This window comes from Saccopteryx leptura, chromosome 13 (genome assembly GCF_036850995.1).
Source record: "Saccopteryx leptura isolate mSacLep1 chromosome 13, mSacLep1_pri_phased_curated, whole genome shotgun sequence".
Taxonomy (NCBI): domain Eukaryota; kingdom Metazoa; phylum Chordata; class Mammalia; order Chiroptera; family Emballonuridae; genus Saccopteryx; species Saccopteryx leptura.
In genome coordinates, this window is record NC_089515.1 from 13504012 (window position 1) to 13531608 (window position 27597).

General features: G+C 35.2%; 1 protein-coding gene across 2 annotated transcripts in view; it reads right to left on the reverse strand.

Annotated features, from left to right (window-relative positions):
• Positions 1–27597, reverse strand: part of ATRNL1 (attractin like 1) — a 548672-nt gene that overhangs the window by 360233 nt on the left and 160842 nt on the right. For both annotated transcript variants that reach the window (XM_066355686.1, XM_066355687.1), the window contains exons 22-24: positions 17924–18018; positions 10882–10960; positions 8850–9007 (exon numbers count right to left, since the gene is read on the reverse strand). In XM_066355686.1, the coding sequence (XP_066211783.1) occupies positions 8850–9007; positions 10882–10960; positions 17924–18018 (332 nt within the window). The remainder of the gene's footprint in view (positions 1–8849; positions 9008–10881; positions 10961–17923; positions 18019–27597) is intronic.

Consider the following 27597-nt stretch of genomic DNA (forward strand, 5'->3'; position numbering starts at 1 on the left):
AAGTCAGACCTAACAAAAGAGGAGCTTAAGGGAACATATACATAGTGATCTATCTCCAATATATTTTCTACATATATATTCACAAAACATAAAATTATGTATATATATTTTTTATTATCTTGATTCACTATGAATAATTTATACATATTTTAATTTTATTTAGGTTTCAATGGGTTATACTTTAGAATTCCAATGTCTCTATTGATTTATATTGTTTATTGCATTCTTGCAGTTAACCTCTTAGGAAATGACAAAAAAATAAATCATGCAGCCATATTTGAAATTGGCTCTTTAGAGATTATATTACATGAATATACAGCTTTGTACTATTAATTCTATAAATGTATATTAAATATTTAAAAGTTATTGAGTTGAAAGGATTACTTAATTTGTAGTATAATGTTCATGCATGCCATGAACATTTTGAGTTTCAAGCAAATACATCCTATGGGAAATCTAAAATGACCACAATTGAAATAAGAGATTTATTCTCTTGAAATGTTACGATTTCTTAAATATTCTGGGGATATAAATACTCAAATATCTCATCTTTGGAAAGATCATAACCTTTGGAATAGACTTACAATTATAGGTCAATAATAGCATTATTGAAGATACAGCACAGTTTCATCAACTTCCAATGTAGTCTTTCGCCTCTCCGCACTTGAACTCTACCATAGACTCTAAACCTCCTATTTTCAATCACGATAGTTTTTCTTTTTCTGCAGGTTCATATAAATGGAATCATAGGGTATGTAACAGTCTGTATTTGACTTTTTTATTTAGCATAATATTTTTAAGATTTGTCCCTGTCAGTGCTTATTCTATTTCTTTTGACTGTTGACTACACAGTACGGATATCTCATAATTTGCTTATCCATTCTCTAGTTAACGTACTTAGGGATTTTGTTTCCACTTTGGAGTTTTTATGAATAATGGAGTTTTAACTATTTGTGACTAAGACTTTTTGTGTGGCCTGTTTTCATTATTCTTGTGTAAATAACTAGATGTAAAGCTGCTGTTCATATGGTAAATGTGGGATAAAATTTATATATTGTTTTCAAAGTCACTGTACCACTTTACATTGTCACTAATAATGGATGTAAATGCCAGTTACTACAAGTACTCACCAGTATGTAGCATTTTCATTCTTTTTAACATTAGCCTTTGCAATGGGTATGTCATGATTCCTCACATAGTTTTAATTTACATTTCTCTGATGGCTAATGATGTTGAGCATCTTTTATATATATATATATATATATATAATCTTTTATATGTGATATATATATCACATACTGAGATCATGCAATATTTATTGCTACATTACTTTTTAAAAACTTCAAATATCCAACAATATACAATGGAGATTCAGGACCTGGTTAAATATTATTTTAGTATTAAAAATGATAATGATGATTATATAGAAATAACATTGTTTGTTCTATGTTATGTAAAAATCATAGAAGTTTATAAAATCATATTATATTATGATGGCAGATATCTAAAAATATCTATGCAGTTATATGAATATTGAAGATGATTTCATTAAATATTTAAAAAGAATTTAATTTGATTTAGAAGGAAAAATAATGACTTTAAAAACTTGCTACTATAAAGAATTAAGAGAACTTCTTTAGTATCTACATTCATTTTATAAATGGAAAGACTGAATAGGTTCTTTAAAAGTCACTTACTTAGAAAATCATATTTTATGCATAAGCTGTCTTATTTAATTCAAACAATATATTGCTTTTAAAAAATAAGAGAATATCTAAAATAAGGGTCAACAAACTTTTTCTGTTAAGGGCCAGTAAGTATTCTGTAAATATCTTCAGCTTTGTGAGCTATATGGTCTGTTTTTACTACTCAACTCTAACATTATAGTGTGAACCTGACATAACATTCTTCGCTTAATCTCTAGAATATGTATACCTATCATAACCAATCATATATTTTAGCTGTCATAAAATCTTTCCATTTAGCTCTATAATAATGTGTCTTAAGTATCACTTAATATTTACCTCACATCATATATTCTGATTAGTATAATTAATATATTCATTAATTGCTAATATTGATTAGCAATATCAAATATCAATTCTTAAACTTATGAAAACTTTGGTTTTATGACAAAAAAGAAATAAAGCTTAAAATAAAAAAAATGTATGTTTTAATGTATATATAAGGTCCTCAAGCTTATAACAACTTGGAAGATAGCAACAACCATAATGTGTGTTCTTTGGGGCAATTTGGGGAAAAATATACAAGGATATCTTTATCAGCACATTTGTATTATAACCCTTACTTTTCAAACAATATGTGCAAGATTACACTCCCTTTGTACTTCAGTTCCTACTTATCTAGCAGCTAACTGCCTTATTTTGTGCTCAAATGGCTCATCCTATATGTTCAAATTGCTAACACACTTGTGATAAAAATTTATAGACAGCATTATTCCGTTCTTTTTCCTATTCTGCCTTGTATTAACTGAAACCATTATTAGTACAGGAGTATCACCTAGTCTACTACAGAAATTAAACTTCCAAACTGAAGAATGATTCCTAGCATTATTCTCATTTAAAAAAAATCAAATCTAAACTATGACATCAGTTTGCAGATTGACTTAATAGTGAATTACCAAATCCCATTTACTCAAAAACAGGTAATTTAGATTCAAACTAATTTAATTTAGTTTAAACAGTGATGTGTAAGTGTTGATAAGCAGCAAGCGGCACTACCGTACACTACAAAGTACATTAAGCTCAATGAAATCTGTCATCTGTTTTTCAAGTTATTAGCACTGCAGTTTTAGTAGTATTTTTCTCTCTTTTTTTCATTGTCAAGATTCAATTGTATGGCATTATAAGTCATAACGAGTGTTACTAAAATAAAATATCACTTTAGATACTGATGCAAATCAACTGGGTAGCATGATCCCTAGTGTTCCAAAAGAAAAAAAAAAAAAGTATTTTCCTATTCACCTCAGCTGAGGCCATGGAGCCATCCTCAGCGCCCAGGGCCAACTTGCTCCAACCGAGTCATGACTGCAGGAGGGGAAGAGAGAAAGCCTGAGAGAGAAAGGAGAGCGAGTGGGTGGAGAAGCACATGGCTGCTTCTCCTGTGTGCCCTGACAAGGAAACAAACCTGGAATATCCACACACTAGCCTGGAATATCCACACACTAGCCTGGAATATCCACACACTGGCCAACGCTCTCCTGCTGAGGCAACTAGCCAGGGCCTAAGTTTGGATTTCTTTATCTACAACTGAAATAATGCAGACAATGCATTTCATGAGCTACATGAGGACAGGGTGTTTTCTATACTATTTTATCCTCTAGAAAAGTGTCCTATATATTACTGAAACTTAATGTCTGCTTGAAAGTGTAGCCAAAAATTTATATAAATACTTGATTTCTACCATTTCTGCAAGAAGCACTACTTTATAATAGCGTTTGACTGATGAAATACAGATATATCATTACTATAATTCTGTTCATTTTTTGTGGAAATTTACAAAGATTTGTTATCATGCTAGACTGTTTATCTCACTAGTAACATTAGACTGAAATTGGGTCAGGACAAATGAAATACTTTTCTACTTTCTCACAGAGCAGTGAAAACCTCTCCTTTTTCATGTAATACTTTCTAAATTGAGCTATTCAATCTCTTCACGTATATAATGGGAACTCTACAACCAAAAGTGCTAAAAGAATTGTGAAGGGAAAAAAAAGGATGAAAAAAATATGGAAATACTATTGATGTTAACTGAAGTAAAGCCTACGGGAAATGTCTTGCTTTCACAAAGGATATGATACAAAACAACAAATCATGAAATATTTAAATCTTCAAACATGTTTTATGCACATTAAAAAATGTTTATCAAATTAAAAAAATAATTGAATTACAAGTTGAAAGGCTAAAATACCCTGAAGCTCTTTATTTCAGCTATATACTCAGAGGTCTCCTTATGCAGCAACTCTACCAAAGCAAATAATAGAATAAATTAAGTAAAAATGGTCATAAAATTTAAATGTTAATTTTTATCACAAACAATATTTTTACTTGTTAGAAACTCACTGATAAAATTTTGTGAAAAGAAAACACTGATACTTATTTTTGAACAGATTATTCTTGGTATCTTGGTGTGATGGGTATTTTTCAATAGGAATTAGGCTTTTTATACTTTTTTTAAGCCACTTTTGAAGATAACTGCTTCCACACAATATAGTTTGGAAATATTTATGAACAATTCTATCTATGGATTATAAACTTTCTTATAACTTGCAGCTTTGTTGGAATCTGCAATAAAATATCTTTATAAAATATATAGTACTATGTCTGCAACCTAACTACCATTTATCTGCAAGTACTTGGAAGCAAAAATCTAGGCTAATAAAAAAAATTTCCATGTAAACTTCAAACCACATATATCGTAACAGTCTCCTCAATTGGTGAATAAACTTATAGCTATCATATGCTATCATAGCTATCATATCTGTTTACAATTTAGACTCAAAGATTTCTATCTCCTCCCAAAATGGAGTAGCAGGGCATGGATTTATCCTAAAGTCTAAACAACTAATAAAATAGGCAAAATATCAGAAACACTCATTTTCAGACACTGGGTATCAATGCAGGACAATCATTCTGTCATGGGAAAAAAAATGAGGTGAGCCTCCAAATGCCACAGATTATTATGGTTTTGAGGCTGCATCAAAAGGACAGTAAACAAAGGTGCCTTTCAGAAAGTGTCCTGCCTTGAAGAGATGAAGCTGGAAATCTGTGGGAGCCAAGGTGGCTCAAGTTCATAGGACCGCGACCTGGAGAAGAGAGAATTTCCTAGAGGGCTCCAGAGCTGTGCTCAGGGTCCCTTGAGCCTTCAGATGAGTACTACCTACAGGGAAAGAAACTATCTGAGGCTGGAGAAAGAACAATTCGAGAGGAGCACAGACAAAAATTCTCAAACCTCACGTGGAGTTGGGAACAGTCTATGATCCCACCAGTCACATGTCATTGGGTTGAGGTACCAAGAAGGTAGTGTCTCGGAGTGAAATGATCAACCCTAGACTAAATGCTGCCTTGTTCCTGCCTACCAACACATAGAAATAAGGCTTGAAAAGGTGAAAATACTTCCAAGTAAATTAACTCCATCCCAGAACAAAGCTAAAATTTATTTATCAACATTGGTGAAAACCTAGCATCCAAAAAGGTAAAATTCAAAATGTCAGGCATCCAATCAAAATATGACCCATAAAGAGGAGCAACATAAAGTAGGAGAAAGAAATTCAGAAGTTACATAAATGACAAAATTTATAGATAAAGACATTAGAATTATGAAATACATGATCTACATGTTCAAGAAGGCAGAAAAAGGATGAAGCATATTAAGTAGAGACATGGAGGATATTTTCAAAAAACCAATCAAAATTCTAGAGATAAAAAATATAATGTGTGCATTGAAAAATACACTGGATGGGATTAGTATCTGATTATACAATATAAAAAAGTTTATTGTACTTGAAGACATAGGAAAAAAATGTGCAAAATGAAACACAGAGAGAAAAAATAATAAATTGAAAAATAAGAACCGAGCATTAGTAATCCAAGGAACAATTTCAAGCAGTCTAATAGACATACAGTTGGAATTCCTAAAGGAAAAGAGAGGAATGGGACAAAGTTTTAAGACATAATAGCAAAAAGTTTTCCAAATTTGGTTAAAACTATAATTTTACAAATTTCTGAAATTCAATAAAACCCATGCACAACATAATATACAAAAAATCACACCTATACACATCAAAATATGATAAAGAGTTGGCCTGGTGTATGGATGTCCCAGGTTCAATTTCCCATCAAGGCACACAGGAAAAGCAACCATCTGTTTCTCCCCACTTCTGCTCCCCCTTCTCCTCCTGCAGTCAGTGGCTCGATTAGTTAAAGCATTGCCCTGGGTGCTGAGGATAGCTTGGTTAGAGCACATCAGCCTCAGGTGCTAAAAACAGCTCAGTACTCAAAGCATTGGCCCCAGATGGTGTTGCTGGGTGCATCAATCATGGTCAGGGCGCATGCAGGAGTCTGTTCCACTATCTCCTCTCCACTCACCAAAAAAAGAAAAATGAAAAAAGAAAAAGAAAAAGAAAGAAAGAAAGAAAGAAAGAAAGAAAGAAAGAAAGAAAGAAAGAAAGAAAGAAAGAAAGAAAGAAAGAAAGAAAGATGAAACAGCAAGGTTAAAAGCAGATTTCTTATTAGACACACTGCAAATGAAGACAGTGGAGAAATATCTTTGAAATAATGAAAAAAGCTACAATTTAGAATTCTTTAATTCCCCCCAAAAGTGAAAGAGACTTTTTCAGAAATACGGGCTGATATCATTCATTACCAGCAGGTCTGCACTGAAGGAATACAGGATGTTCATTAGACAGCAGGAAAATGATACTTGATAGAAATTTAAATCTATAAAATGAGTAACTATGTAGGTAAAATAGCAGATGATGTCTTATCAATATCTTTAAGAACAATCAACTATATCAAAAGTAGGAAGTGTAGTATGGATTTTATAATATATGAAGCAGTAAAATACATTCAACAACGGCACAAAGTCCAGAAGGAAGGAAGTGGAAGTATAATGTCTTAAGGTTAATGTTCAAACAATGAGTGATGTAATTATCACTTGGAGGTAGACAATGAGAAGTTTAAGATGTCTATGATAAACCACAAAATAATCACTAAAATTAAAAAATTTATAGAAAAATACCAACTCTTCACAAATTCTTTCAGAAAATTACAGAGGAAGGACTACTGCCCAGTTTATTTTGTAGGGCCAGCAATACTATAACACCAAATAAAACAATGCTACAATAGAAAACTATGACTAATGTTCTTCAATTACCTAGATATAAAATTTCATAACAAAACTATAACAAAGTAAATTCAATAATGTAGAAAAGAAATAATACAAAATGAGCAAGTAGCGCTTACCCTTGAATAGCAAGGTTGGTCAAACATTCAAAATTCAAAATTAATCAATGTAACTCAATTTTATTAGAGAATAAAATTCAATTGAAATAATCTTATTATTTTATGTTTAATAATGGAAAGTTTATTATAGTCCTATTAAAAAACACACATATTCATGCACCTTAGTAAAAGATATTCCTCATGACTAATATAATGATTTTTTTTTTTTCATTTTTCTGAAGCTGGAAACAGGGAGAGACAGTCAGACAGACTCCCGCATGCGCCCGACCGGGATCCACCCGGCACGCCCACCAGGGGCGACGCTCTGCCCACCAGGGGGCGATGCTCTGCCCATCCTGGGCGTCGCCATGTTGCGACCAGAGCCACTCTAGCGCCTGAGGCAGAGGCCACAGAGCCATCCCCAGCGCCCGGGCCATCTTTGCTCCAATGGAGCCTTGGCTGCGGGAGGGGAAGAGAGAGACAGAGAGGAAAGTGCGGCGGAGGGGTGGAGAAGCAAATGGGCGCTTCTCCTGTGTGCCCTGGCCGGGAATCGAACCCGGGTCCTCCGCACGCTAGGCCGACGCTCTACCGCTGAGCCAACCGGCCAGGGCTAATATAATGATTTTAATCAAAGAGTAGAGAGTAAGCTCTACCTAGCTCAAACATCAGGGTTATTTTCCATGTTTTATTATTCTGGGTGAGTGGAATATTTCAACTTTATTATACAAATTCTGGTTTGGCATCCAGAACACATTACTAGTGTGTTCTCAAAAGAAAATCCAATTTAGAAAGCTAATTTCTAACCATTAAATATTCATAAGCATTCTGAAGTAACCATGTAATTTTCTTAAAAATAAAATACAATTAGATAACCAAGAAATAAAGGGCATGAGATAATTAAAAATGTAATAATTATATCTTTTATTTATTATTTAAAATTCTGTAGATGCATTCTTTTGTCTCTTTCAATCATAAAGGAGAATTATTTTCCAGTAAATATGATTTTAAAAAATCAATGTCCTACCACAAATCATATAGAAATTAATATACATAAAACATGCAAACATCTGCAATCACAGATCGTGTCATTTATTAACATAAAAGAAGAAGGAATGATCTGTGAATTTTTAAAAGATTTTGCAACAGAAGGACCTAGCACAGGACTTGGCACATAAGAGCTATTTGACAAATTAACTTGAATTCAATTAAATGAAACAATCAATCATAAAAGATTAAACAAATGAACAAATCCCAACATTACAAAATACTGACTTCACTTTCATAAAAACATAAGCAAAAATTCAAACCTTGAACATCTCAAGATAGAAAGAACATCCTAAATAAAGCCAGATAGAAAATCAGAAGCCTTTAGCAACCTATCACTAGACACAATAAAACAGAAACATAGAAAACATATAGCAGAGACAAAGATATCAACAATAAGAGTCAGTGGGTCTGAAAGAACTGTTAAGTACTGCTCATGCTTAATTTTTAATGGAAATTTAAATTACGTTCAGTATATAATAAAACACATATGAGATTACTAAGCATAGCAAATACTTTCAAGTGAGACTGTAAAAAAAAAAAGAATATCAACTTAACCCTTAAAGGGTAAAGTTAATCAGAAAACTGAAATAATGTAGTTACTTCAAGTTTGATGCATTTTTAGAGTATAATTTCATTAAAAATCAGAGCATTCTTTGGTTGGTTTAATATTATTTTATGAACTTTTTAATGGAGATATTAATCACCAAAAGCATTAGTGTACCCTTTTTATCATTGTTCAAAACATAGAAATGCATCTATAACATCACTTTGAAAGTAGATTTCATTTTTCTAATGAAAATGCTCAATAGTCATGATATTGAACACTCTTTTAACACTTACCTGTATTTTAATGGGCCAGGAAAAGTTGCTGACGTACACATAGAAGGTAATGTTAGGATTGCTTCTAAAGTTAAATTTTTCATAGGAAAAACTATCTCTGTATTCCTTTATATTAGTCTTGGAAACTATAGGGGTTTCCTCCCCAGATATTGTTCCAGCTAAAATACAAATAATAACAAATTTAAATAATTCATATTAGGAAACAGATCTTTATGAACTTAAAAATATATATTATACTTCTTTTTATGACCGTACTTATTAAGGACATAATTATAAAAATATATTCATGTTTAGAATTTAGAGTGACAAAAGAGAGAAAAAATAAAATTTGTCATAAATATAATAAAATAGATTTACTATAAAAACTAGTTTTAAAAATCATACCACTGATTAAGTGCTTGGTACTAGGTACTGGCTTAAAGACATTGATTCTATTCTAATAACTTTTTTCCAGGGATGTTCCAAGTCCCAACTGTTTTTTAAATTGAAACCTGAGCCTCAGAAAGACTAAAGGACCTGACTCAAGTTTATAGTTTCTGAATAGTAAATTCTTCTTTGCAACTCAGGTATATATGGCTCCAGACTGAGAGGTCTTTTTACCTACTTCACCACAGAGCACTTCAAAATAAGTCAGACTATATTTTGCATGTCTCGGTTAAATTAAAAAATGGAGGGAAAATCAATGTTTTCATCTTACCACAAACATCATTCATTAGAATAAATTGAGAGGAGGCTATAATTTAAAACAAGCTAAGTGCTCAATATTGGGAAGTCAATAAATATTTACTGAAATTAACCAATAATATATAATATCAAGCCTTCCATGTAACAAAAAGTAAAAATAATTACAATCAGCATGCCGAACACCTAAATTAATTTCTAACTGGTCATTATTCCCAAACTACCTTGGTGCTTTTTAAAAATAAAGAATTTCCTGACCCCTATCTTCCAAATTGACAAAAATTTCCGACATTTGGTTACAAGTAGTTTCTTATATACTAAAATCAGTGTTCTAAAGTGATTACAGTTTTATATAGTTCTATTGACAAATATTAAAACTCTTGTATAGCTAACTTATTACACAGGAGCAGAGTTCAAATTAACTGTACAAGTAATCATGAATTATTAACTAGTGAACAGTGGCAAGATTTTACTATATATTTGCACTAATGTAACAAAATAGCTATATGTTTGCCCAAACTTCTCATTTTTTACATTGTATTATCGGTTCTGGAATGCCAAAAATCTAATCACTCTTGAATTCTGTTTCCATGATCCTATATATTAAAATAACATTATGACTTAATTTTCAGAAATCAATTATGAAATACCTCTTTTTAAAAAGTTTCCAGTACTTTTATGCAACAGTATATCTTTGATATAGAAAAAAGAAAATACTATAATTTCCTAAGATGTAAATATATATTAAAAAAGTGAGCATACTTTTCATAATCCAACATACAGATTTGTTTTTCTTAGTTACATTTTAAAATGGCAGCAATTTAATTTATAAACCTTATTGTAGAACACATATTAAGTGTAGGTTTTGTTTCTACCATCTCAGAACCAAAGCTGACAAGGGTGGGGGGCAGTTGATTTCTAAATTTGAAACTAATAGAAAAATTGTTAAATTAACAGCATTCACAGAAGAACTTCATTGTTTTATATCAATAGATCAATAATTAAATTTATAGTTTCAACAGTGGATCAAATCATTGAAATCTTAGTCTCCTTAGCCATTAAAAAAGTAATCTATCCTAATTAAAATTATAGCAACTCATGACATTGCCATTGAAAAAAATTAAATCGTGTACAATATTTGTCCCCCATCTAATTATAACTGAACAAGGCAGAACATTAAAAAATAATGGAGCTTTATTAATAATGCTGCTTATTAGTTTAACCTGAAAGAGCACAATGATTAGGCAAGTAATATTTTTAACTTCAATTATTTAGATTAACAGTAAAAGGTCATGTTAGAACATCTTTCATATAGAAATGGGAAAGAAACATGACAACAAAATCCTCTTACCTGTTGAACCAACTGACCACGTAATGTTGAGGTTAAAGTTGTTTGATGCATTAATTGAAATATCCAAATTTTTGTTTGACTACCAAGAGAAAAAAATATTAAGGTTAAAAAAATCAAATTATACTAGATAGGTATGTTGAATGTTTTAACTATGTCCATACTGTATTTATCAAGCTCTATATTTATGACAATATTCAACTGAGTAATTGTAGATGCCAATTACACTCTTAAAATATACATATATATATATGAGATATATATATATATATATATATATGTGATAAATCCAAAAATTGATTTAAGGTTCCCATTTATCTTCTCTACTAATATTTGGCTGCTGTGATTCAGTATTTGTATTTTAATTCTCTTTGCTTATTTGCAGTTAATATTTAAATAATACAGGTTTGGGTTAGTCCAAAAATTTTACAGCAATATAATATTATTTTGTTGAAGGGCTTCTTGTTAAGTACATATTGTATTATTATACACTTTTTACTAGTTAAAAAATATATTTAAACTATGTAAACAAAAACTCTCAGGTAAAAAATGATGAACCTTCTTGGGGAAAGGTTCTTGTGATCTACATCAAAATCACATCATTTAAATATCATTTAAACCTTTATCTGTAAAGAGAAACATTGAAGAATTTCTCAGTCAACCTGCTTTCTTCCTGTCATTCACTAGTACAGTACAGACCCTTTGCATTTAATTGCAAGGAAACAAATACCTAAAAGATTTCTCTAAATATACTTGTTATTATCTTACTTCAAGAGATGAGGAACAGAAGGTACATATGATTATAACTATTTAGTTCTGCATAAATGCAGAGAATGATAGTCATATGGAGTAAGTTTAGCTTCAGATATTGAGTGTGCTGTGCTGCGTTTTAAATATACAAAGACTCATACAAAAAAAAAAGCTTTACTGCTAGGCGACACCTGGTTACTAGGAAATATATAAATAACATCCTTAGTATTACTGCTTTTTTCTAAATTAGGTAGAACAAGTAAGTCAATAGAAAATATATCTTCAATTTTCTGAGCAACTCTTAGACAAAATAAGGCTATAAGCAATTAAGCTCCCTATATCTGATGTAACAGCCTGTAAGCGGAAACTGAATGAAATTTATGGCTCTCTCTTGATGGGTAAGAGTGGAGAGAAGGAGCACTATAAAAGGAAAAGGCTGCACGATGATGTGTAAGAGTCATCCCATTTAAAAGTTATGCCAAGATCCAGTTTTTGTAATTTCTAAATAACATCTACTCTTCAAGATTGCCATGGATGGAGGAGTGGCTGGTCCTCTGTGAAGAATTATTAATAATGTTCCATAACTATCAGAAGACATTCTCTTCATAGTTTCCAGGAAGAAAACATAGATTCAAGGAAATAGTCATCTCCAGAGCACACAAAATGAAATGTATGATACTAGGGTTGAATGATTGTCATATTTCAGGCCAGTGGTCATTAACATAGCATCTGAGACTTCAAAAACATTGAAAACAAACAAACAAAAACAAAGCCTGAGAGTTTAAATATATACAGTATTTCAGAAGGATACTGCAGCAGCCACCACAGTCATAATCATAAGTGGCCAAGAATGTAAGAAGGAAGTTAACTCATAAAGTTCTATTAATAAACTATTAAGATACCTTCCACAATATGTACCACAGAACTGTCCAACCTCCTGAAACCTTGCTATTTCTTTGATAATATAAGTGAAAAGAGTTGACACTATTCAAAATTTGCCACTACTATGACTCTAGTAATAAATTGTCACTACTATGACTCTAGTAGTATTACTCTAGTAATAAAAGATGCTCTTTTTGTCAGCATGCAGAGAGGTCTGTTTAACACAGTATGTTGTTCAGGTGTGGTAAGCAACATACCTTTCAACATATTTTATGGAAAACCCAGCAATAACAAAAAGAAAAGTCTCTGGTAACAAATATTGATTTATGCCATCATAATGAACTAGACAGACCTGAAACCCAATCACTGCTTCATATTCATTAAATCATGTTCATGAGGGAATGAAATAAATTAAAGAAGAGTATGCACTGGTTTTTTTTTTTTAATTTTTTGGAGTGACATTGGTTAATAAAATTATATAGGTTTCAGGGGTAAAATTCTATAAAACATTATCTGTATATTATATGGTTTGTTCATCAGCCAAAGTCAAGTTTCCTTCCATCAAAACTTATCCTTCCTTCATACTATCCTATCCTCCCACCCCCCTTTCCCTTTGGTAATCCCCTAGAGCCGTGATAGCGAACCTTTTTATAAAACCCACCCACTTTTGCAGTGCTGGTCAACCTGGTCCCTCCTGCCCACTAGTGGGCGTTCCAGCTTTCATAGTGGGCCAATCGTGGCACCATTTGGTTGCTCCGCTACTGCCCACCATGAAAGCTGGAACACCCACTAGTGGGGCAGGAGGGACCAGGTTGACCAGCACTGCAAAAGTGGGCGGTTTTTATAAAAAGGTTCGCCAACACAGCCCTAGAGTATGCATCGTTGAGTCAGATGATCTTGGGTTTAAATCTTAGCTCTTTAACATACATGCTGATTGACCTAGGAAAACAGGTGTTTCCTCCCTGAAAATTAGTTTCCTTATATATAAAATGGGATATGATGACCTCCCTAAAAAGTTTTTTGTGAACATTAAATAAGATAAATTCTCAAAAAAACATCATGGTTTCAGGCCATAGTGCTGGTAATGGCAGTATTGTTAGTATCAGGTCTGATGAGCCAGAACGTCTTCTTTTCTTCTCTCTCTTCGTCTTCATCTTCACAAGGGGACTCAAAGGGAGGGCGTGCTTGCCAATGTCTGAGGAGTTTTTTATTATTATTAATGAAGTAATTAAAAAATAGGTTATTTTTCATAAACATGAAACATGGTAGAAACAGTGGATGCCTAAGAAAACTTACATCATTATTTTTATCTTGAAGTCCTATCTTCATAATTGTTTTGGGTGAAAGAAATATGAGAATAACCATTATTGTTGCTAAAAAGGTCATAAAAAATTTCCAATTGATATACAAAACCATAAAACTCTTGAATTTTTTAATTCATCTTCTATCAATTCCAACTTTAGGCATTACTGAAATATATGTACCAGAACTAAAGCACTATAAAATGCATTCAAGGTCAAGGAAAAAGATGCTGGACTGAAAGAAGTAAGAAGTGATATTATGATGACCATAGTAAATGACAAATTTAGTCACATAGAACAGTGTTGGATAGATGTGAATAAGTTGGGCAAGATCAAGTTATATAGGAAACTACTCCAGATGTTGCTGACAAGAAATCAATGGCTAGAAGTGATATATAATGGGTTAAAATTAAATCTATTGTCAAAATGCAGAAAGTGCATAAATAATTAAGGTACCTATTTTCTATTTATTTATTTATTTGTTTGTTTATTTTATTTTTCTGAAGTGAGAAGTGTGGAGGAGAGAGACAGACTCCCACATGCACCCAACCAGGATTCACCCAGCATACCCACTAGGAGGCAATGCTCTGCCCATCTGGCTCGTGCTCCATTGCAATCAGAGCCATTCTAGCATCTGAGGTGGAGGCCACACAGCCATCCTCAGCACCCAGGCCAACTTTGTTCAGATGGAGCCTTGGCTGTGGGAGAGGAAGAGAGAGACAAAGAGAAAGGAGGGGGGAAGGGTAGAGAAGCAGATGGGCGTTTCTCCTGTGTGCTCCAGCCAGGAATCAAATGCGGGACTTCCACATGCCGGGCCAACACTCTATGGCTGAGCCAACCGGCCAGGGCCTTAAGGTACCTATTTTTTTTTTTTTTTTGTATTTTTCTGAAGCTGGAAATGGGGAGAGACAGTCAGACAGACTCCCGCATGCGCCCAACCGGGATCCACCCGGCACATCCACCAGGGGCGACGCTCTGCCCCTCCGGGGCGTCGCTCTGTTGCGACCAGAGCCACTCCAACGCCTCCGGCAGAGGCCAAGGAGCCATCCCCAGCGTCCGGGCCATCTTTGCTCCAATGGAGCCTCGGCTGCGGGAGGGGAAGAAAGAGACAGAGAGGAAGGAGAGGGGGAGGGGTGGAGAAGCAGATGGGCGCTTCTCCTGCGTGCCCTGGCCAGGAATCGAACCCAGGACTTCTGCACGCCAGGCCAACACTCTACCACTGAGCCAACTGGCCAGGGCCGGTACCTATTTTTAATTATTTATTTTTTTAGGATAAGTTGGAAGCCCTGATAAATAATTGACATTTAATTTCAGAAACTGTTGCAAGTTGAATAACTCTTTAACTATACATGATAATTGTATAATTATAAATTTTATATATACTAGTGTTAGAAGCGTTCTGCATGGCAACTCTCATGACAGTATAGCATTTTTTCAAATAATGTGTGTCTAGACTATTGGCTTCAATTGGACAAGATGGTAGATAGTAAAACTGAAAGCTGGGACATTTGGAAGCACTCAAGAATTGCTGGAAATCAAAGAAAGAGAAGATGGTCAAGAGAGACGCAAACTAGAATGATGGCTAATTGGACCAATGTATATGACATTATGGGTAATTTGGATTGAAAAGAATTATTATTCATGCCAATGTTTGGCATTAAATGTCCCACTTATATTAAGTTTTTTATATCCTCAAAGAACTCTACAAGTTTGGAATTACCATTAAACAATCAAGAAGCTGATGGTAAAGAATGAAATTCTCATACATGCTACAACATGGATCAATTTTAGGTACATTAGGCTAAGTGAAGTAAGCCAGATACAAAAAGACATATATTGTATATTTATACATATAACTAGAATATACAACTTCATAGAGATAGAAAGTAAAATAAAGGGACTGGAGGGAGAGAGGAATGGTGAGTTACTGGTTAGTGGATACAGAGATTCTGTATGAAATGATGAAAATGTTGATGATGGGTAGTGGTTGGTGATGATTGCACAACACTGCAAATGTGCTTAAGGCTAACAAATTTCATACTTAAAAATGGTTAGGATGATAAATTATATTTTATGCATATAATGCATATACTACCACAATAGCAAAGAAGTCCAAACTTTAAATCTATTCCCAAAAATATAGGCATTCCTTAAAATCTAAAGAATAGGAGTAACGTGCAATGAACTTGTTCTATTTTGGGGAAGTAAGAGGAAGAAGGAATCCTACTTTACTAGAAAAGGAAAATTTAAGAAGTTATATTATTTGTTGACAAGTCCTATAAAACATTTTAGAGAAAGAAACTAGCAAATTTCAGGAAATATTTTGAAGTTTCACCTATTTGAAAAACTATTAAAATATATGATACAGATTTAATAAGATGGATTAATATACAATAAGAATGCATAAGAGACAGAGACAGTGACATCAGCAAGATGGCAGGATTAAGAAGTCCAAACACTCATTCCCCACAATAAACACCATTTCAGCAATGATATACAGACCAAAACCCCTTTATGAGAGGACCAAAATCCAGCTCAGGAGTTGCAGCACCAAAGATAAATACAAAATTGAAAATTGCCACATTAGCATGGGTAAGAACAGCAATTTCACTTCACCCACACAAGCCCCGCCCCCAGGCCAGAACAGGTGAACATCAGAGAGATCACCTTGGTCTAAAATTTCCCCCTCTTGGGATAAAAGAGAACCTACCATACCTCCAACTACCTTTGCCTTTCATGGCCAACCCAAATGACCTGTTTCTGTCTCACCTCACCCAGAGCTCAGAGAACAAGCATGGTGTGGACATCTGATGGCAGCTGAGAACAAAGACAGTAAGTGGGTGGCTTAGTGCAGCTGGCATTACTCAGCCAGACTGGGAGCAAGGGGACTACCCTGAGACTTGTCCCCTAAGAGGAAGCGAGAGGAATGGAGCATGCACACAACATCCTAGATTTTCTGAGGGCTGCCCAAGTGGGCAGGGGTGGTCAGCTCACTATGGCCAACAGAACTCGGCGACATCAACAGAAGGCACATGACCCCAAACTTTCTCTCCCAAGGAGGGAGGGAGAAGAATGCAATGCGCCATGACATCCTGGCCTTTCAGGGCACTACCCTGGGGAAGGGGTGAGCAGTTTGCTGAGGCCAGCACAGCTCTGCAAGGCTCACACCCCTGAGACTCCAACCCCATCGCTGATGAGGTAAGCCAGCATCCCATTATGCTAAGTGAGATAAGTCAGACAGAGGAAGACAAATACTGTATGCTCTTCATTTATATGTGTAATCTAAAAGAGCCACATCTGAAAAAAACAGACAGTAGAATGGTAATTACCAGGGGCTATGAGGTGGGGGGAACTGCAGAGATGTTTAAGGGTATAAAATTCCAACAAGTGGACATAAATAAGTCCTATAAATCTAAGGCACAGCACAGTAATTATAGACAACAATATTGTATTATAAACTTGAAAATTGCTAAGAGGCTAGCTTATAATTATTCCCACCATAAAAAAGAAATGATAATTATATGACACCACAGAGGTGTTAGCTATATGCAATAGCGGTAATCACATTGCAATGTATAAGTGTATTAAATCAATGTGTTGTACAGTTTAAGGTATATGATGCAGTATGTCAATTATATTTCAATGAAAATAATTAAGAAAAAACAAGCTAGCATTTATATAATGCAGATAAAACAGTGGGTTTAGAAAAAAGTTTATGAAAACTTACTAGTATGCAACAGTGCATACAAATAAGGAAATATATTTAACATAGCATGTTTTGAATTTATGAGTCCTATTTTCAAATAAGTCTACTCCTCATTTGAGAGCATAATTATAAACACAAACACCATCATAAGCCTGAAAGAAATAATATATATAAATTAAACTGTAGGACTCTTGGCAATATCTGAAACATCAAACTTACAAATTCTCTGAATCACAAGAAAAAAAACCTAAGCTTTATGAAAAGAAAAATGTAACAGGATTAATATTTCTACAAATTCCCTATAGTGTGATCGTTCTAAGAGGTAAAATGACAATCAAAGAAGGCGAATGACTCGCATACCTTGCGGTAAATCTAATTGTTTTATAAAAGTTAAGTCATCTCTCACCTGCTCAGGGTTTGCGATAAAGTTGATGGCCGTGTGGTGGCGGTCATCCTCCTGCAATAAGCTGAAGGTGAACTGGTAGTCAATCAAAAGACTGTCTGTGGGGAGAAACACAATCCTGATATGGAGTTTAAAACCTGCTTAACAAAATCAGGTGAAAACGTACCACGTATCAGTATTGAAAGTGTTTATCAATTATTAGTGGCCTATGTAAGACTAGCAAATTATAAATCATTGTCATTAAGCAACAAAAAGCAAAATACAGAAATGAAAGAAGTCCTAACTCTTTAAAAAGCATATGTATTACTTCTGTTGTCAACATAAAAGTTCTACACTCACTGCAGGCATTCCAGAAAGGACACGAAAGTAAGAATATTTTTAAAAAGTCATCTGTAATCTTCGGCCCAGCACAGGAAAGTCCTGGGTTCGATTCCCAGTCAGGGCTCACAGGAGAAGCGCCCATCTGCTTCTCTACCCCTCCCCCTTTCCTTTCTCTTTATCTCTCTCTTTCCCTCCCGCAGCCAAGGCTCCACTGGAGTAAAGTTGGCCTGGGCGCTGAGGATGTCTCCATGGCCTCTGCCTCAGGTGCTAGAATGGCTCCAGTTACCGTGGAACAATGGCCCAGATGGGCAGAGCATCACCCCCTAGTGGGTATGCCGGGTGGATCCTGGTCAGGCGCATGCGGGAGTCTGTCTGTCTGCCTGCCTCCCCCCAGCTTCTCACTTCGGAAAAATTCCAAAAAATAAATAAATAAAAATAAACAAAAAATAAATTTAAAAGTCATCTATAATTGTATAACCAGAGAAAAATGCAAAACACAAAACATTTTGGTGCATTTTATTCCAGTTAAAATTTTGTGAATAGACATTTTAATATCATACAGAAATAAAATCAAAACGCTTTGAAATCATGAACTTTGATAGCTAGATTATATTTTACCATATGCTATAATGAATTCACTTGTATCTTCATTATTGTGCTAGTTTTTACGATTAGCAATTTAAAGATGACATTGTGATCAACATCAATCTACAGAAATGACTCTCACGAACAACTGGTAGAAAAGAAATCAGGGACAATTTTTAATTCTGTCCATGTGTAGTGCTGAAACCACGGTGAAAGAGCTGTCTGTTCTACGTCGTGTGTATCTTCACAAGTTCTGCACAAGTGAAGTGTTACGCATCATGTAAACTGCCACCTTTATAAAAAATTATTTTACACAACTTGAAATAGAGATGACATCTACTTTTTGGATATGTACATTTTATATTATGCCTTCAGCAATTTAAAACACTATTCATAAGTAAAGATAGAAACACTATTCCTGGATTTATTGTTAAAATTAAGAAGGCATCATTTTTTATGTTGTTTACTAAGCACTTTACAAGATTCATCCTACATGTTTCCTATATAATTTAGTGTGAGGCAACACGTTTTCTTTCTAAGATTTTATAGATGTCCTTCTATATGACAATGAAAATTATGCAACAGGTCGTACTGCCTATTTTCATCTGACTGCTAGAAAATGCAGAGGTACATTTCACAGCCCGGTGTTGTCCTAGGCACTGCAGACACAACAATAAAGGATAAAAACGTCTGTCCTCATGCAGCTTATACTCTACTGGCTGGACATCAAAAATCAATAAACAACTTCAGTATACAACAGATGGGATAGTAACAAGTGTTACTGGGATAGTAAACAAGTCAGTGAGAAGGACAGGAACTGCTGTTCTGGCGAAGTGTGTTTACAGTTTTGAAAAGAAACATTTAAAAATCAAAGATAGTAAGAGAATAAACTGTGGAGTTTAGTAGAGAAAATGTAATCCAGGCAGAGGCAACAAGTACAAAAACCTCAAAGAAAGAACAGACCTCAGCTACAATTCATGTAAAGAGGCTGTGGTGAGAATATAGTCAAGAGGTGACGGCAATGAGGGTAAGGGCCCTGAAGGTCATGAGAGGTCATGGAATGTATTTGGAAGATACAACAAGTAGGATTAGTTGAATAAAAAAATGGGGCATCTGCAAGAGAGGAAAGTCAAATTTTTTGACCCAAGACCAAGTGTAATGGCAGCATTTGCTTAGATGTGTAAGAAGAATAGGTTTTATTTGTTGGGAGTTGCGGAATGATTAGGAGCTGAGTTTTAAAAATAAATTTAAGTTACTTACTGAATATGCAAGTGATATGCTGAATAGAGTTCAAGGGCATGTCTGTTAGATGCCAATGTGGGAATTATCAGCATTTTGAAGGAGATTTAAAGCGCTAGAGCTGAGACATCAGCAGCTCTGGGTACACAGAGAGGTGGTAGAAGGAGAAGATGTCAAGGGAAGAGCCCTGAGGTACAAAACTCTCAATTAGTCGCATCCTCCCAGGAGCTCACAGAGGAGACAGGAGGGCAAACTGTGAGCTAGAAACGAAACCAATATTTAGCATCCTGGGGCCAAAAACATACGTTGAAAAAAGAGAGTAGCCGCCACCAGCCAATGGCAGCTGACAGGTTCACCAGCAGGAATGCAATACGACGGAAAGATAGTATCTACTCAGAAGGCAACACTTCAAAATGATTTTCAAGGATTTGTCTGCATAATTATCTTTACTTTTTCTAGCTTGAAACTAAACATGGAGAAGTCAGGAGAAGACACCCTTCGGGAGGTAAGGTCTGGGCAACTCGGGACACCTGAGCAGCTCTGGGCAGAGCTGCAGCCCCCCTGCCTGTGGACACTCTTCTACCTGTGTGGACTCGACCACCCTGCCACAAGCATGTTTCACCAAGTCCTTGGTGTGGCTTCATACTTTGTATCTCTAGTCTTATTTAATAGAGTTTAAGTACAAGAACAGCACGATGTATGATATATTACATATAAAAATGATCAATTCTAAGGTCAGTTGGGCTAAAAAAAAAAAAAAAAGAAAGCCTGACCAAGAAAAAAATTAGTAGGAGTATTACTCAATTCCAGTGACTAATAAGAATGCTACTCAGTAAATGTGAATTATTATTAATTTCAGAAAGTTTAGCCTTCTACTCAAAATGTTTCCTTTTAAAGCTACTTGGAACTGAAGTCTTCCAGGAACCAACTGCACAATTTTCCACTTAGCCTGGGAATGATGTATTTCCCTCCTCAATTTAAATATCATGCTCATAAATTTTTAGGGGTGTTGTAGGTGAATAATTAATTACCCGGCACTTAAAACATGTACCTTATTGCTCAAATTTACTCTGAATTTCTCAGCTCAACAGGGTACAGGACATAAAACATTAAAATTTATAATATATCAAGTTTATGCAAATATCCATATTTCGAAAATAAGTTTTTGTACTGCTTTAATGAACCACTTTATTATTATGGTATAGAAAGGAAGTCTGAGCATAAATCAACTCAAATAACATCACCGATAACGCAGAGAAATGAAAAAGTAGCAGGAGGAGTGTGATCAAGAGAGGTGGGAGCTTGTTTACACAATGGAGAAAGAGGATGTCTCTGCACGGCTTGGCATAAATAAAAGTCAGTGGGGGGAAAAAAGTTGCTGAGACGGGAGAAATTTTGGAACAATGTCCTAAAAAAAGGTAGGTAAAAGGTAACTCAAGGGATGACCTGGGGGGGTTTCCCTGAGTTTGAGGAGTTGTTTTGTTTGTTTAGTTCATTTTCACTAACTGTATATCCCCATCTGGCAGCTAGATCAGCTGCAATCTGGAAACACCAACAAACGCATACCCCCAAAAAATCCTTAAGAGAATCTTGCCGCTGAGACTGCGCGATGGAGCCCAGGGAAGCGTGGCCATTCTGAGCCACAGTCGGCAGAAGTGCAGCCCGCGCCGCAGGAAACACGCAGGGTTCAGGCTTATTAAGGCTCAGTGGTAGGTAGACAGTTTTTAAATCAGACGTGCTACAAAAGTATGTATCCTGTCTGTTATATGAGATCCAAGAAAGCAAATAGGCCAGGATCAGAAAAGAAATTAACCTTGATTGAGGTATGCTATATTAACGGCACTGTTCATACAAATTTTGGCTCATTGGGGAACCAGAATAATTATTATATAGATTTTAACTGAGTTTATTGGGATGAGTGCTCACTTTGGCAGCACATATACTAACAGTTTATTGAGGTGACACTGCTTAATAAAATTATATAGGTTCAGGTGTACAGTTCTATAATACATCATCTGCGTATTGTACTGTGTGCTCTCCACCCCAAGTCAAGTCCCCTTCCGTCACCATTTATCCCCCATTCACCCTCTTAACTGTTTCCAAAATTTTTAAGTTGAGAATTTTGAGAAAGAAACTGAGGCCTAACAATTTGATGTTTTCACCAATTAATATTGTATTTCCCTTTTAATTTCGCATTGTCCATAATATTTAAGAAGATCCCAATTGTAATTTCCCCTTTATCCACTGGGTTATGTTAATGCAGGTTAATTAACCCCAGTGAGAGTCAGTGGTACATTGGGATAAAACTGTCTATCTCATAGGATTGCTCTGTGGGTTAAACATAATTGGTTTGTGCGTATTTGGCTTACAGAATACTCTCTCATAAAATAAAGGCATCCGATAGATGCTATTTCAGTTTCCCTATTCACTGTATTGACTTTGAATAAATTTTAAAGATTTCAAAAGTCAAACAGGTTCTCATATGTGTATTCATATATAGCTAGATAGCTGTTCATAAATACATGAGTTCATAGTCATATATTTAGAAAAAGATACACATAGACCTTGACAATATTAAGAATCCAAATATGTTTTAAACAATGGCATATATAAATACATGAATTTACCAACTTAGACAACTCTCGAGTAAATGATAAAACTTTATGTGAATGCAAGTTCAAGTATATTCACAGTCTCAGTATATCAGTCATACAGTACTACTCACTTATTGTCTAAGGGTTCCTGGCAACTTGGACTTTAAGTGAAACGAGGTATGATGAAACCAGTTTTACCATAGGCTAATTGTTATAACCAAGAGTTAAGTTCCTGCAGCATATCTCTGGTCACAAAAACATCAGCAAACTTCTAAATAAAAACCCAAAATTCTACTAGTATTAAACCCTGAAATGAATGTGAGCTATACATACATTTAAGAAAGATCAGTAACAATAAGTAAGACAATGATTTTTCAACTTGCTTATTCCAGTTCTGGGTCCTGGGTGGCCAGAGCCTCCCCCGGCAGCTCAGGGTACGAGGTGGGACCCACCCTGGACAGGACGCCCTTCCATCGCAGGGCCACTCACACCCACAGCCACAACCATGCTTAGAATGGCACAGCGTCGACTCACAGTTCACCTAAATACCCATCCGCAGGATGTGGGGGGAAACGAGAGGACCGCAAGAACACCCAGGCAGACGTGGGAGAACATACCAACTCCACAGAGAATTGATTTCTTTTTCTGGATTAACGTTATAACGAAATGACATTATATATATTCAAGCACCTACTGTATTTAACATGTCGCTCTAGGAATATGCTTCCAAAAATAAACAGAAAAGTCTCCTTCATGCTCCATTGCCCTCACCAAGCTGTGTGACATGCTGCAGGCAGAGTGATTATTTTAAAATAAAAATGGAATGTTTTACTCTCCTCTTTACACTTTGCAGGGGTTTCCCATTTTTCTTCTGATGAAGACCAAAACTCTTACATGTCCACAAAGCAATGCATGACGGACCCTGCAGATCTCACGCTCCGCCTCCCCCGCCTCTCTTCACCTCCTTCTGTGGAGTCAGTGTTCCTATCTCACACGCCGTGCTCTTTCCAAGGACAGACCTTCATCCAGGCTGCCCGCTGACTCAGTTTCTCCCGTCCTCACACCATGACCACTCCCCCAGCAAGGCGTCCTTCCCATCGAGGCGCCACCATTCTCTCGCCTCACCCACTCCTACTCTCTTATCCTCCAGTTAGATCCGGCTCTCTGGTAAGACACTCCCAAAGCATCTATAATACTCCTTCAGAGTTCTTATGACAGTCATAGCTAGGAAATGGTATTACAGGTTTAATATCTATTTTCAGCACTCGTTTATAAGCATCATTGTAGTAGAACCCGGTTCGTTCACTGTAAGATCTCCAGAGTCCAACACAATAGTCAGTAAATCTATGTTGACTATGTAAACAAAAGTGGGCCAATCCCAACAATCAACACCCTCTCCAAGTTCTAAGCGTTACTCCTCAGTAAGGAAATTCACGAGAAAAAGTATGGCACCCTTGTGAGCATTAAATAAAGTAATTATTATTAAATTGTTTTCACATAATAAATATTTAATCAATTCAAGTTTCCCTTGCTTGCTGAACGCTACTTGCTTACAATTACTCATCAAGATTTTTTACTACGCTTGGAACATTAAGAAGAATTCCAAAGGTAAATTCTGTTGTAGGAATTTTCCGAGTTAAATGTTCATTAGATATAATATCATAGAAAAAAAATGCATAACTTTTATTATACACCTTGAAAATTACTGATTGTGTGGCCTAGTATTAATATATACACTTAAAACTCACTGGGTCTTACTTTTTCTTCTATGAATAAAAGTGGCTAGATCATGCTCAGCAATGCCTGTACATCAATAATTTTAATCAGGGTTTTCATATATTGTAACATTCTGAAACCACCTTCCTTTGCTTCATAGTATCTCCAAGTAGCCAAACTTTCCATGAATCTGCTTAGATATTACTTGAAGCAAATGTTTCACAGGCTAAGTTAAAAACCAAAGCTTGTAACTCATTTTTATTTAAATGAATGGCTGATGCTTAATGGTTTTCAGTGATGAATTGTACTACTTAATGTACATAAACTGAAACATAAATGTAAAGCAACTCTTACTTTATAATCAATAACATGATCTCCAAACATTTATGGTCAAACACCCCATTGGTAAAAATAGCGGCGCCTGCAGCCACAATACACGTATACATGTATACATTTATTAACTGATTATTTATATGTGTACTACCATTATATACTTCCTGAAAGCCTGCCTTGGAGCCATATTGTTTTCTAACTAAGGGTTCCAACTAGAGATGTCCTGGATTTAGTGACTTTCATTTCAGTAAGAAAAAAAAAAGGCCGTATTCAAGGAAACAAACTAGAGATACTTTTCTACTGCATGTTAGGATGAGAAAAATGAAAGTGAGTGTGATATCTGAGGGGGTTCATTTTAGGTAGGAGTGGAATATTAGTTAGAGATGAAGTAGTTGAGACAGAAAAGTAATAAATTCAAAAGCCACACCTTAAGATAAAGCTTGGGATATTTAATAACAAGCAGATTAAGTTATTGAGAACTTTTATAAAAAATAAAATGGCCTCAGCCGTTTTGCTCAGTAAATAGAGTATTGGCCTGGCATGTGGACGTTCCCAGGTTCAAACTCTGCTCAGGTCACACATGAGAAGCAACCATCTGCTCCTCTCCCTGACCCTCTCCCCCTTCTCTCCTTCTTTCTTTCTCACAGCTCGATTGATTCAAGAGTCGGCCCCGTTGCTTAGGATACCTCAGCTGATTCGAGCATCGGCCCCTGACAGGGGTTGCTGCGTAGATCCCAGTACATGCAAGAGTCTATCTATCTCTCCTCCTCTCACTTAAAAAGAAAATAAAAAGTAAAAAAAATAAATAAAATGACTTCCATATAAGTTTCCAAATGTTCAGGAAGCTAATCCTAGGCTTGATTTGTTCATTGATTCCTTCACCAGTATGGAAACCAGTACAGTTCGAGTTACAGTATATCTGGATATCTGTTAGGTAGAAATTTCTCACTATTCATTCTTACATAATTTCACTGAGTATTCTAAAAGTTTATTACTTAAAATAAACTTTCAGGTAATTAATTCTAATTCATGCACTTCAAAAAACTGAACTGAACGGCATTCTAATTGGAATAGCATAAAATTTTTACAGAAATGTTGGTATCTTTTTATATGAAGACTTCTCACTTGAGAAAAACATATGAATTTTTAATTGCTTAGATTCTTTTTATTTACTTGAACATGATGTTTTTATCGTATTCATATAAGAAAAACAACTCAGGTTAAATATATGCTGATGTTTGTTACTCTGGTTTTACCACCTCTGGTCAAGAATGTGGGTGACAGCCCCAGAATGCCTGAATTAAAATCATCATCTTATACAAATTAATTAAACTTTCTCTGCCTCTGCTTCCTCACATAAAACAAATGGTGATAATAAGTGTATCCTTCTCATATGAGAATTTTAAAAGCTAATAAAACAAAAAGCATAGGCTAGCCCCGCCAGTAAGTGTTCAGTACAGGTTAAGTAGTATTATCATTATTTAAAAGTCAGATGATTGTTTTCCAGTTTCGATAAAACTATGCTTTATGCAATAAAAGATGAAAAATAAGAAGCTATCCATCAGTGAGAAATAAGTTGTTCACAATAAGAAATTACATATGTTATCACCTCATCTGTGTAAAGTCATTCTCAGGGCATGATTTATTTAGAAATGCACCCAGTGCCTTCATTAGCTTATTCAGACTCTTTACATGAATAGGGAACTAACAGCCCTTGCTGCAGGTGCACGGCCCACACCGGCTCCCATGGCTTAGTGAGAAAAGTAAGTGCTTACTCTTCCTTGCAGCTGGGCGCCTCTGCAGAGCACACACAAGGCACAACTCTACTTGGAGGCCCTGGTGGGAGGTTTTCAGATATTTTTATTTTTCTTTGATGTCTTTGTTTTCTAAAATTATTTTCACAGAGTCTAATATGTTATTTATGTAACTAGCATAATAAGAACACAGTTATCATAAAAGATATGGTCAAATAAATTTTTATCTGCCTCCCAGATTAATTCAATAGCAATATTTTTTCTTTCAGCTATTTTTAGCTTTCTCATAATTTTACCATATTGTCCTTCATTTTTGAATGTGAAAAAAAATATTAATTCTGAAATAAACATCTACGAATACTGGCATAAGACTGCAGTAACTTTAATAAAAATATTGATAAATCAAAGAATAATATCAAAATGCCAACCAGGTGGGTCATTTCTGCTTTATCAGATAATCTTTAATCCAACATGTCTGCAGACTGTGAAATACAAGAATTTAAGATTCTGGGTCATCAAGGACACTCTGTTCTGTTTGCAGATGGACCAGCCAGATCCTATTTAAATAGCTATTTATATTTAATGGTTAAAAAGTCATAGAAGGCCCTAGCTGGTTGGCTCAGCAGTAGAGCATCAGACGGGCGTGTGGATGTCCCAGGTTCAATTCCCATTTAGGGCATATAGGAGATGTGACCATCTGCTTCTCCATCCCTCCCCCTTTCTCTCTCTCTTTCCCTCCCACCGCCATGGCTCAATTGAAGCAAGTTGGCCCTGGGTGCTGAGGATGGCTCCATGACCTCATCTCAGGCATTGAAATAGCTCAGTTACTGAGCAATGGGGCAGCAGCTCCAGATGGGCAGAGCACAGACCCATAGAGGGCTTGCCAGGTGGATCCTGGTCAGGGCCCATGCAGGAGTCTGTCTCTCTGCCTCCGCACCTCTAAGTAAAAAGGAAAAAAAGTCAAATAAAACAATAACAAAATACAACATATTTACTCTAAAAAATTCTTTTATTCTGTTTAAAACAATACACACTAAATATGAGGTTATGAGGTTAATTCAAGTTTTATAGTTTTATATGACATAGCATTTTAAGTACAGTGATACCTTGAGATACAAACAGACCAACATACAAT